The 13,497-nt window shown below is 42.6% G+C and overlaps 1 protein-coding gene across 1 annotated transcript in view; it reads right to left on the bottom strand.

Moving 5' to 3' along the window:
* Positions 1 to 13,497, bottom strand: part of EFCAB5 (EF-hand calcium binding domain 5) — a 28,591-nt gene that overhangs the window by 398 nt on the left and 14,696 nt on the right. The window contains 12 exon segments of the mRNA XM_030962778.1: positions 1,023 to 1,119; positions 1,309 to 1,538; positions 1,882 to 2,135; positions 2,901 to 2,998; positions 4,173 to 4,325; positions 5,029 to 5,257; positions 5,990 to 6,162; positions 6,796 to 7,085; positions 9,160 to 9,316; positions 10,545 to 10,750; positions 11,849 to 12,502; positions 13,187 to 13,286. Of these exon segments, the coding sequence (XP_030818638.1) occupies positions 1,023 to 1,119; positions 1,309 to 1,538; positions 1,882 to 2,135; positions 2,901 to 2,998; positions 4,173 to 4,325; positions 5,029 to 5,257; positions 5,990 to 6,162; positions 6,796 to 7,085; positions 9,160 to 9,316; positions 10,545 to 10,750; positions 11,849 to 12,502; positions 13,187 to 13,286 (2,641 nt within the window).

Here is a 13,497-nt window from a genome sequence, read left to right as displayed (position 1 = left end):
CTGATGTTCATTTTAAAGGAATTCCCATAACTGTGAGTTATACCTGCATGCACACCCCTGGTCTGACACTGCTCTCTCAGAATAGGTTCCATCCTGGGAAGCCAACCTCTCCCAGCACATCTGCAGTTTCCAAAGCTACATTCTTTAATCTAATTACATCAGCATCCCTAACTGTCAGAAAACTGTTTTGTTCTTTCTCTAGGCCTGTTTTGTTCTTTCCAGTGAATTAGTTTAATATATATGAGGAGAACACATGAAAAGGAACTATCACTGCCTCAAGTGTTTACTCTTTATCAGTGGGCAGGGTAATGTTGATAAATATCCCCAGCTAAAGCAATAACTCTTGTCCACATTTGGCTTTTAACAGGCCTCTCAGACTGGTATTAGATCACAAAAAGAGAGATCTCAACGAGAACAAGTAATTTCTCTTACAGAGATATTGCAAATAATAATAACAGCCTCTTGACTGCTCTGGCACCAAAAAAAGCTCACGTTCATTAAAGCAGAAAAAGACAGACTGACAAAGAGCTCCTGTCTATGGCCCGTGAGTACACTGAGCACTTGGCAGATGGTGTTTATGAAGAGGAGGACTCACACTGTGTGTTCCTGTTTGGAGATGGGTCAGTCCCCAGGGCAGGGCACAGAGGTCTGAAGCAGACTTGCTTGCCAAAAGAAGCATAATTCTTCATATGTCTTTACATACTACTTGCCAAAAGAACCCTCATTCTTCAAGCTTATCAGGACGTTTACAATGAGATCACTTGTTCTGTAAGGTTTCAAAGCTGATCTGCTCCCCTTTCCTGAAGGCAGTGAATTGTGAATCTAAATTTAACAGGTTGATTTCTATTGACCAAAAAAGACTGCTGATATTGAGGACCCGTTACCTGTTGTTTAATCTGTTGTGAAATCAAAGTTAATTTCTGAAGTAAGGCCCTTAAAAGCATTCAGCTGAACATTGCCATTGACACAGTTTCATTGTTGAACCGTGCCTGGTAACCTCCCAATGAGTTTATGATATTTACCAGTGATGAGGTCCAGCAGCAGCTCTGCTTGAACTTGCACAGATGAAGCAGTTGGATCAAAGCAATAAATCTCCTGAATCAAATTGTCATCAAGTTTCTGCAATGCAGAGAACAAAAAGTTAACGGTGTTTGTGAAAAGCTTACAGAATAAAAGATACGTGAGAAACATATAGGAAATCTATAAGCAATTAATTATTTCACTGCCATTTCCCCCTTGGGAAATTCCACTGCGTCTTCTTGGAGGAGGAAGAATAGAAAACAAACTCTAAAGAATTTGAATTCTCACCAGTTTACATTGACTCCAGCTCTCAATCTCCTCTGAGCCATTCCAGTCAGGATGCAAAAGCAGCAGCACAGCTTTAACTACCTCGTGTACCAGAGCTGGGGGTTCTGCACAGATCTTTATTCCAGCAAAGCTCTCAGCACCGAGTTTCAGGACACATTCACGCAGCTCCTGCAGCATGAACCGGTGGAACAGAATCCCTGCATGCCTCACATTTGTCACACGTTCTGCCTCTGCAATCAAAAACAAACCTCTCAAGAAGCTGCTCAGAAACATCTGCTACTGAGGACTTACATTACTGACTGACAGTCTATGTGCTAGATTCCTGAGGGCAACAAGGTGTCTGCTTCACACCTTTGATTTCAGCACCAAGTACCCTGTGAGCCAGAGTTAAAATCTGCCCATTCTGTTTAACTCCACTCTGCTAAGCTCTGAGGCTTGCTCAGGAGTAGTTTATATATACCAAGGATTTGTATTTGTCTTTCCATACTTGTAGGAAGCATACTTTTTAATATAGTTTTACTGAGATTCCTAATTTCACCCCAAAAAACTATCTCACATCTGTATGCACAATACCCAGCACTTGTGTTGGTTCTCTTTCCTCTAGAGACCTCTGCAGGATCTCTGAGCAGGCAGCTTGGGCCATCTTTAGCATTTTCTGCAGGTCTTTCTGTTCCTGAGGTGGTAATTTCTTGTGCTGGCCGATGCTGATATCAAATATGCCGAGAGTTTGTCTTGATAGGTCATGGAGAGGTACTGCAATGTGGTGTTCTCCATAGATAGAAGTGAGAGTGACCTCTGAACTGTCTGTGCACTTGAACAGGTAATCTCTGAAATGAAATGTGCTAGGGTTTACAATCCTGGTTTGTTTTGGTGATTTACTTAGCGTATTTAAGATGCCATTCATCTCTTGTTGTTAAAATAAAGGTATTACATTACTAAATCATAGTTTGTTTCCTTGAACTGAAATTTGCACAGCTCTAAGTAGCATTCAAAGCATGTACACAAAGGAAAAAATAGCTCTGGGAACACGATATTTCTTAGTCAAGGTGATTGCTGAAAATCATGAGAATTTAACAAATCTTGCTGTAAAAGCAGTTTGCTGTTTCTAACTGCATTGACATTTGTTCTAGACAGTTTTATAAAAAGTAAAAACAGCTGCTGGGACTGCAAATGGCTGCTCAAGCAACTTTGACAACAAGGATGATATCCTTAAAGGACAAGTCTAAGGATCTTGGCAGTGGAAGGAAACAGAGAATTGAAGGAAATGAGACTAATATGGCCAGGAAAAAATACAGATTATTCTAAAGAGCAAAATCATTCAGTGTAGGCTGCAGTCCTGCAAACCTTGGCAGCTCAGCTGGTAAGCATTAAGTCAGAAGTTTTTGCAGCCTACAGTCAAAGAGAAAATACTCCTCAGCCCTTCACAGTTCAGTGCCCTGTGCATACACACCAGAAGCCTTGATAGTGAGAGAGCTGAAGCCAGACACTCCCAGGGCTGCTCTGCCAGGGGCTTCAGGTAATGTGGGTCAGCCTGGTGCAGGCTGAGTCAAGGAGCAGAGGGGAGCAGTCCCATTGCAGGTGCTGGAGCCTACCTGAGGAGGTTTTCCTCTCTGAGGAGAACAACAGGAGACCTGTGGATTTCCTTTTGTCCTGTGTTATCTGTAGTGATCATCTTGCACAAAGCATAGTTCTGCCAGAGAGAAAAGAAAGGTTTAGCTGCATGCAAGAATGAAACAGACATTTTGAAGCTTGGAGAGGGAGGAAATGGTTTCTTATAGGAAACTCCCATGTACATTCAAGAGCAATGGGATTGTTTAAAGACATCTCCCAACACTGCTAAGTTTTATTCTCAGAGATGGGTGAAGAATGTGCCCTGGATCTCCCTCAGCCAGACTATTTAATCCACCCCAGGCTCTACACTGAGGAACACCCACAGGCCTAGAGGTTTCCATTCTTTTTCCCATCCTCTTGAGTCCTTTCTCATGTCATGTTTGTGTCAGTGTGTCTTGACACATGAAAAGCACAGAGGGGACCGAGTGACCTGGCTATCAGGCAGCTAACAAGGGAACAGTGCTGAGCCTGGAATGACAACAGAACACTGCCAACATAAACCATGCTTATCAGAGGAAGCAGCTGAATTATGACTGCAGCAGATGTCATACAGACTTTGGGATGACATGGGATCAGTCCTAAATATTGCATATACTTTTTGTCTTCTTAACTCACTGGTACATGAAGTGACAAGCTTCCCAGGGCCTGAGTGCCTGCTGAACAACTGGAATATGACCTGCATGGAGTGGGGCTGCCTTTACAAGCTGGCTAATTGGGAACCAGTCACTTCCTGAGCTGTATTTATATCTTGGCTGCTGACATAAGTTCAGAAGAAAGAGCTAATATATTAGCTGGAACATTCTCTTGTCCCTATAAAATACCATAATTTTGACATGCAGAGGATCTCCAGAGAGAAGCATTTTCCCTAGTGGAAGTCCCAGACAGCAAAGCTATGGATGGATGGATGAAGGGATGGATGGGTGTGGGGTTCTGCTCTATTGGTTGCTATGCAGCAGTGAGCGCTGAAGTAGGAGAATACACCCTTTTCATATGGAGAAAGGGTTCTACTAGTAGTGCTTTTGAATTCTTTTACATGGAAGGATGAAAAGAATGAAGAGGGATCTCCATTACAGAGGGAATCTTCCATCTCTACCTTTGTAGCCCTTTTGTTGCATGAGCAGGCACAAGAATCTTGTGCAGGTTTCAGCTTTAATGATAAAACCACTGGTAAAACACAGGCAGCTGGAGATGGCATATCCTCTCTAAAGCAGCCTTTGAGCCCCTGATGATTCCAGAGCTTTTCTCTGCAGTACCTTGTCTGTGCCAGGTTCCACCAGATAGATTGTGACAGCGTGGATGCTGGGTGTCCTGGGATACAACCAGTCCAGAGCAGTGACAGCCACTTGTAGGACATTTTCCCGCATGCAGATGTGGTGGTAGGCTTTGCTGAATGCATGGCAAACTCCCTGTGAAAGCAGAATCCTCCAAGTGAGCCAGACAATTTCACACAATTTTGGAGAAAAAAGCTGGGAAAATGTTCATGTTGTAACAAATTGCTTTAATCAGAATTTGTAAAGCGGAAAAGTGACTGTGAAATGTCCCTTATCAAATGATGCCCTGAAGTACTCAGTACCCAGTCACAGCCAAGTCCTTAACCAGACAGAGCTGATTTTTAGTGGAAATAGCCAAATGGATTGGTAAGGTTGGCTTGCTGCGCTCCCTGCTGCCCAGATGATGCATCCACAGTGAGGCTGATCCCAAAGAGCATCCCAAAGAAATCCGGAGAGCTGTCACTTTTAATTATTCCACCACGTAAGAAGTAAGGTTTTGTGTCATTTTATAGAAATGAACACAAATATGAGATTGAGAGCTTCAGGAAATAAAAGCTGCTATCTTTGGATTTGCAGAAAAGGTCAATTAACATCCTAGTCAGGAGAAGATTAAATAAATTACTGATGAAGTGATACCTCATAATAAATTTCAGATAAGATGCTAATCAGGAGGATACTGATAAGGTGGTCTCCTTACACCACTTTCACCATATACTGCAGAAGGGGACCCACAGATATCTTTTTACTTGTATATCTTACATTTACTCAGAACAAACATGTAAAATTTACAAGTTTTTTTGCAGGCTGGAGTAACAAACTGCTTTCTGATGGTGCCCACCTCACAGAAAGTGATCTCATGGGTCAGAAAGATGGATGTATGACTCTGGTCCCGAAGAGTGTCAAGTCCTAGAACACCAAAAACTCTCCAATGAGCATCATGCAGGGGCAGCACCAGGAGTGAACCTTTCTTCTCCTCCTCATGGTTGTCAGAGCTCCAGAAGTGAATGTTTCCGTGGTGCTGAACTCTTGGAACATAGATTGGCTTTCCCTGGTCAATGGCTGCAAAGCTGAAATATAAATTTATGACGAGGTTTGTCAGGAGGAGTAGAAAACCTTTAGTGAAACAGTAAATACTGCAGCTTTGATCGCTCCCTGTTTTCTGGCATCAGAGAAGGAAGGTGTGAGCTCCATACTCTGACCACACTCAGCAATACCACATTTACCACTTGCATCCCAAAGGCAGTGGTAATAAAGAGGCACTTTTCATCCTTAGGACATTTTAAAAACATCAGCTAATGAATGGAATGAAAAGGAATACAGAAGCAAGCAGCAGTTACATTTAATAGGTTAGAGGCAGCAATGTTTAAAGAGACAAATATGTCTGGCTTTTGGAAATGACAAGTGAAGAAGCATGAAAGCTGTTTATAGCATAAACACTAGGGAAGGAAAGGCATTGTTCTCAAAAATATCCTGTGGATATAAACTGGCATAAGGGAATTAATTTTTAAAGAAGAAAATGTAGGCCCAATGCTACAGACATTTGCTAAAGGATGAGATTTATTAGACTGTGAGCTAATCTCCCCAAGGAAAGGAGTGAAATCCCAAACAGAGCAGTTCTAAGCAGAACATGTGGAATACATATAGGATATTGGATCATTCTACACCAGACTCTTGGGAGATTTCCTCTCTGGAGTACACTATCAGCCTCAGTTTCCCAAACCTCAGAGTATCCCAAACACTGCCCCATACATTCCAAGCAGTTTAGAGGAAAAGGAACAGGTATTTGCAGCTTCTCTTACCTGATTCCTTTCATGTCTCTGTGCAGTACTCGGTTGAGGATGTAGGGAGCATTGTCTGTGGTACAGGCCACGTAGCGCAGGAGAACCTGTCCCTGCTCTGGGGAGAGCTGGTTCTCTTCCAAAAGGGCAATGTATGCACTGATTGTCTTGTTATTCCCGTGGGCTTCCATGTCCTAGCAACCAAATATTCCCCATTACAGTCTGTATATTAGCCACTGGCACTTAATTAATGCACTTAGCAATTGTTTAATTTTTGCTGAGATGCTGCTCTGGGTCACCGAAGTTTGTGTGTCACCAACCCCATGACGTGGCTGTGTCTCTGTGACAAGCACAAACACTCGGTATTTTGATTGGCAAGGGAAACTGATTTCCTTTTCCCTGTTGCTAATGAAAGGAGTAAATAGAAAAATAATCCCTAACTATAATCTGTGCCTAAGAAAAAGTCCTATGGATTTCTTCTCCAATAGGAGATTTCTTTAAGAAAAAAACAAACAAGTACCAGAGTTGCCACATTTACAAACCTAGACAATACTGCAAGAACACTTCAGCTACACTGAGAGAAGTTTGGCTTTGAAGAGGGCTTTTTTGTTGAGAAAAACAGCTAAAGTTGCAGCTATAAACTAAAAATGAAACTATTTCTACTACAAATTAACCATCTTTTCCCAAACTGACTCTGGTGTGTTTCATTTCAGAAGCTCCAAAACTACAACTATGGATTTCCAGATCTGCCTTGAATCAGGTCTTCCATAAGTGAGACAAAATTATCCCTGAGATTCCTTCAGTACTGGGAGAGCAAGGATGCCTACCTGGTACAGGGCCTTGATCACTGCTTTGTACACTGGTTCCATGTTTGTTCCACTGGTCTCAGCCGCTTTCTGGATATCCTGCAGCCATTTCCTCCTGGCTGAGCTTTGCAAGCTCTTGATGTGACTTTGTTCCACACTTGTGGTCAGGAAACTCACCAAGTTATCCATAGTTTCATCCTCATTGCCAGTAAACTTGGAAGCAATTAATTCAAGGAAAATCTGGAATGCCTTTGGGGTTATCTTCCCCACTTTACTGAGCTGTGGGTATCGGGAGAAAAGCTCTTCCTTTGCTAGTAGAAGAAAAAAAGAAAATAAGAGGGAAAATTTAGTTGATTGATCAGTTTTGCAAAATAGGAAACAAACAAGACCTAAACAGGCTTTGGGTGGAGTCCATGCAGCCTATCCTTCTAGGCTTCTTTTAGCTGTCTCCTACATGGAAGTGGGCACACTGCCCGGTAATCTCCAGTTTCCAGACTGGATGCATCCTTTTCTCTAGATGCCTGCTTCCCTCCCATGACAAAGAATCCCGCACAGCCCTGGTTTCTCTCCTGGTGCTGCTTAACTCCGCAGCGGGTCTGTCAGAGCTGTCCCAGCGCGGGCAGGCTCTGCCCAGCCCCGGCTCTGGGCTCACGGGGGTGCTCTTGCACAGCCTGAGCAACGTGCAGGCGCTGCCTGGCTCCGGGAGCCCCGGGTTCATGCCGTCTCTGTGACTGATGCTTCCATCATTCTTTCTGCATCCTGTTTTCAAATCCTGTTGGACCCGAAGATGTCCCTGCTCATGGCAGGGTGTTGGAATAGATGATCTTTACAGGTGCCTTCCAATCCAAACCATTTTATCATCATTATCACAGATTTTAGCTGAAGAAGCAGCAAGTACTAACTTGGCCTCAATTACAGTGGGGCCATGATGCTTAATGCTGTCTTATCCAGCCCATCATCTAAGGAACATTCAGTATTTTAATTTAATTTCTGATTTTCTGACAGAACTAGGATGGAGAATTTTTTGATCATATAAAATATTTGGATTTTTACCTCCACTTTCTCCTCACTTTGAAGAAAGAGATACAGAAAAAAAAATAGACATGAAGTTGAATGTGCTATGATCACTTCCTTCACTACTGAGCCACAGCATAATGAATTATTTTCCCCTTTATATCTAATGTTACACTTTTCACTTGCAGGGATAATCAAATAATTCTACTCACTTTTTACTCTGTGTTTCCATCCAGGAGAAGTGCAATATCTGTGAACCCTTCCCCCAAACCTGCTTGTCTCACACCCTTGAGAGATTAGGTTGAGGCTGCTAGAAATAATTCATGCTGCTGCTAGGTGGTATTGATTTTGCTATTCTCCTTTTCTATTTATTTGTCCTTTAGTTTATGAGCCCTTCATGGAAGGGACTGTGTCCTTCCATATTTCCATGGTACGTTCTGGCATGCTTTGAATGCAAGAGAGCAGTGAACTGCCAGTTTCTCCTGGCTGGACAGCCTGGATATTATTAACAGTGACATGCTGGTGTGCTCCCCACCCCACCAGCTGCCTTCAGTGAGCTAAAGGATAAAGAGATTTTTGGTGGTTGCCAAAGTGAGCCATTTTTAGTGATTTGCAGCAGAACGAGCAACATGAAGATGAGCATGGAGATGAAAAAAACAGACCTGTCCACCCAAGCACACATGCAGTCATGTTCTTAATTGCTAATACTGTGTTTCAGAGCACCTTATTGCCCACATGTTAATATGCACAAGGCTGCCAGACAGGTTCAGGTGAACCTGTAGCACTTCTGCTGGACTGAAGCCTTTTCTATCAAGGACCAAATGTGCTAAGTTTATGCAGTGAAATAACCAACAGAGAAGTGATATTCAAGGCTGCTCTGTAATTCATAAGAGCTGTGTGACAGTGTGAATAACTACAGGCTATTTGAGATCTATAAGGAAAGCTGCTCACTCCTGTGAGGTACATTCCTGCTGGAAGCACAGCAAAATGTATCTATTAAAAATAGCTGGATAACACAGATGGACCGGACTAAAAGTGCAAACATGTCCTCAGGCTTTATGTGTGCTTTTTCACTGCCATATCACATGTATACATTGCATGTTACAGCTGAAATAATTTTTCAACTCATCCCAGTGCCATTAAACCATTGAGCTCCTTCTCTGCCTGGGATTCTTACACAGGAGGAGAGGATGGAGCAATGCATTAACAAATAGGTCTGGGTAACTGTTACTTCCCATTTTACACCTCATACTGTGTATGCTTATGATTGCTTGCAAAACCAAACTGGTGCTTGCAACAGCCTCATTAGCCCTGCCACTGAATGGTTGAAGCCTCCTGTGTTGTTCTCACACAGCAGAGATTTTTCCTTACCCTTCATCAAGGCCTCTTTTCCCTCATGTCCCTTGAATGTGCTCAGAACAGCAATCATCTCTTCCAGGTCCAGAGACCCACATGCTTTGCTGTCCCACTTTTCAAACAGTGCCTCCAAAAGATGTTTCCTTTGCGCCACGTGAGACATGCGGCGAACCTGCAGCAGAGGAACAGCTGGTGTTTGATAACTCCTGGACATTGATGCTGGACACTACACAAATGGGGACACTCCAGAAGTGTAAAAATTCAAAATTCTGCAGTGGTTGTGCCAATCACATCATTCCTATGGGCCAGGCCAAATCTATATATACATGGCTCAGACCTAGAGATGAATCATTAAACCTGGGAGATAACTTAGAAACACTAAACACAGGTGACAGTTCAGTTTACCAAGTAGGACCAGCACTGCAGAGAGTTATTTCACAGTGAACAAATTAAGCCTGTGCTGGATTTAAGGTGATGTCAGCTCAGGTAAGTGCAAGTTTCCCAGAACACAAATGTCTCCCCAGCAAGAGCTAACCACAGCCTTGTCACTGACATCCAGAGATGTGACAGTTCATATTTCTGTACACTGTTATTTTGCTGGTGCTGCCCTGAAGTGTGTGGCTCCAAGCAAACACATGTTACCATTTGTCCTCTAAACCCAGCATAGAGGGATAACTGGCTGGAGTGGAATTCACTCAAAGGCCAAAATCCTGGCCGTGTGTGCTGTGTTCAGTGAGGACTATGGAGCCGTCAGATCCAATATCTCATTCAAATTAGGTCAGCAGCACAGAGGGAAACCAGAAGAAGGTCTGGGGAAAACACAGCTAGAGAAATGCACCACAAAACAGGCCTGAAGTGATATGAGGCACACTGATGCTGGGCATGAGGAAGGAGAATATTTTTTTACAACACATGGCAAGAGTACCTTGTAACTTAAAACCAAATAAGCCTGTGCACATTCACATCCAGCCATGCACATAACAAACCCAAACACACTTGTTTTAAAATCCTCCCCAAACATCCACAACCTCCTATGTACATGCCAGTGCAGTAGGTCAGAGATCAGGTTCTTGGCTATTATAAAGGTGAATAAGCAGAATGGAATGTTTTGGGCTCTTTCACAATTAACTATCAACTGTTGTCTCAATGAGTCCGACTCTAGGACAGACAGACAACCTCTAACAGGATGAGTCTGTCATCACTTCCAGAGCTGAGGGCTAGGGAGGGAGCATCCATATGAAGACAAAGGGGTAAAAGGTCTCCTGAAGGAACAGGAGATGCAAGGCTGCAAGTGGAGAGCTCTGCCAGCATCAGATTAACAGTTGACTTTGCAAAGTGTTTGTGGGCATTTGCTTGGTTTTTGTTTGGACATGGGATCAGCAAAACTTATCAATATTTACTTTTTCTCGTTGTTTAATTTTTTCCTCTTCTGTCTGTTTGTATTCTCTTTTGATAAATACAGTAAGCCTCTTCACAGTAGGCAGAGAAATGTCTTCATCAACAAAATTGTCCATGAGCTGTACAAACTGTGGCAGGGTGAGGCAGCTTGCAGCAAAGCTGAAAGAATCCTGACGGTTCTGAATCTCTGCCACACTGGAACCTGCGTCTGAAAGGCAGAAAGCACAGTGTGTCACAGGAAGCCAAATGCTGCCCTAAAGCCAACCACGTGGCAGCTATCAACACAGCCCTCAATCCTGCACTTCCTATCCAGGGAAATTACAGCTGAATACAGACTGACTCCATGCTGAGTAAAGGCCTTAATCTGCTTATAGTGCTCTAATAGCAGCTCTGCAGATCCAGTCTGGCATGGATGCCATCCTGCAGCCAGGTCAAACCCTGACTACAGGTGAGCTGGAATTGCTGTTACTCAGCAGGGGGCCGTCTGAGACAAAGACCACACCGAGGGACTGCTGTCCCAGACAGACAGGAGGCACATCCAAGGACTGACTGAAGGACAGGGTAGTGCTGTGCACTGGAAGTTACCACAGAAAGCTGTAGGTCCCAGGGGGCTGTACCATCAGCTTTACATGATGAACCTCTCACTGGATTGTTCACACAATGCAGGCCCAGTTCTTGCAGTGTTCTAAACTGTGAGACACAAGAGTGTTCACAGAGTGCTAGCAAGGAGGTTGGCCCTTCTAGAATGTTTAAGAAAATACCTCTTTGAAACACAGTTGTCTGATCACAGCCTTCCTAGAACAAAGGCCTTTGTAGACAATGAAGTAGGATCATCCTTTGGAAACACAGTGAGAGATTAAAATAAAAGGTTCCTGCTAGATGATCTCATAGCTCATCTCCCTATAGGCAGTCACAGTCTAAAAGTTATTTAAGTAATTTCTAGATTTAATATGCTCAGGTTCCTGTCTTGCTATGGTAATATTACAGAGTGAAACAGAACATAAAGTTTCTCCTTATTATAAAAATGCTGCTGCTTCACAAAGTCCCTACTTGAATTAAAGTGTCTGCTGAGGGCCTTGAATACAGATCACCAGCAAAGTGACTCACCTGCCTCCTGTGAGAGGAATAAGCTCTGAAACCTTGGCAGAAAACACCATGCTGAGAAGATAGCAAAGCTTATGGTCTTCTCTACTCAGAAATCACTCACATGGTTTTGAAATGGATTTAAAACACCCTGTAGTTAAACCAATCTAAACATATACATAGAATCTCATTAAAGTCTGTCAGAAAAAAGAAAATACTTTACCCTGGTCATGCAGTCTTATCTCTGAGCTTGTCTGTTGGTCAGACTGGCTCTCATTGCTTGCAGAGGTTTCTTTCACAGCCTGTTGGGAATCAGTGGCATCCGTGTCTGTCACAGCTCCCTCTCCTGAGGCTGTGCTTGTACCTTCAGGTGATATCCCTGTAACTCCACTGTCCTCTTGACTAACTTGCCCTTCTGATCCAGGTTCTCTGTCTGAGGTATAATCTTCTTCTGGTTTTGTTTCTGTCTCAGGCTCACTACCCAGGATGGATTCCTCTGGTTTTTCAGATCCATGCTCTCCATCCAAATCAGCAGCTTCAAGGCCAGTGCTGTCCACTGCTGACACAGCATCCTCACCTTCCTTCCTCACTTCAGAAACACTTGGCTCTGCTACTTCATTTTCCTCCTTGGAAATTCCTCCAGTTTCAGTTCCATTCATGTCCATTTCTTCAACAACTTCTTCTGTAACACTGGTGCTCATTCTGTCAGTCTCTTGCCTATCATCATCTATAGGTTCATATCCTAAAATCTCTCCCTCAGAAATTTCCGTTTCAGACCAGATCAAACTTTCACTGACTTCCTCACAAACTTCCTCACAAACACCAAGGCTTCCCCAGAAATCCATAAGATTAATATCTTGCAGATCAGTTATTGGCCCTAAAACAGAAAAAATATGTGTAATCTGATAGTGTCTACTGGTTTTATCTTCTCTAGTATTGCATAAGAAAATTTAAAGAAAAAAAGGTAATGCCAAGTAAATACAAACTACCAGAAAGTATCTTCTGCAAAGACACATCTCAGAAACACAAAACTTCAGAATAATGTCTTTGCCTGCAGAGATCTACTCTTCTGGCTAAGTACTACACCACTTTTCCTTTGAAATAAATATTTCATCATTCTCTACACTAAGAAGGAGGGATGTAATTCACCTTGCATTTGATCTCAGCAATTAATTAATGTCCAATATCTTTAAAATATTTTACTTTCATGCAGATGATTCCCTCTGTTTTTTCTTTTTCTTTCTGGAGGTATTTTAGTGCAAACACAAAATTAACTTCTAATAATAATTTCAGAAATAATCTTTCTTTAATTCTATTTCCTAAAAAGTACTTCAGAATTTTGTAGCAAGGAAAACTTTTGGATGCTGAAGCATTTCTGAACATTACATCACAGTTTGCCAAATGTGCTTGCAAATTCTGGTGTATAGGTCACAGCAGTCATTTGGGTCTCTTTTTTGGGCTCTGTTCATTTCTGGTAACACTTATAAAACATATCTGAACCATTCAGCCTTGTGTGGACTCCCAGTGTTTTAACCACAACTGAAACATCCCATGTGCTCACATTCTCTGGGGTTCCAGAGTTCCCACTTATGACTCGCAGACCTTCTGTCATAGAAGTGTCTCAGCAGGGCCAGTATTTTTTGTCTATCCAAGACACCAACCTAGACAAAAAGATTACAATTATTGGGTTTTTCCTGTGGTTCTTTGACTTACATCAACATTTGCAGCACTACAAAGGCACCATCAGCCAAGAATTACCTGTGGCTGATAATTATCCATTACCAGAACATCACTACAAATTGCAAAGAAGTTAATTTATTTCATAAAGGCAAAAATTTCTTCTGGGCTGAACTGGAACTCTCCACACATATT

This window comes from Camarhynchus parvulus, chromosome 19 (assembly GCF_901933205.1).
Source record: "Camarhynchus parvulus chromosome 19, STF_HiC, whole genome shotgun sequence".
Lineage (NCBI taxonomy): Eukaryota > Metazoa > Chordata > Aves > Passeriformes > Thraupidae > Camarhynchus > Camarhynchus parvulus.
The sequence above is the reverse complement of the archived record's forward strand: the minus strand, read 5'-3'. Positions and strand labels throughout refer to the sequence as shown.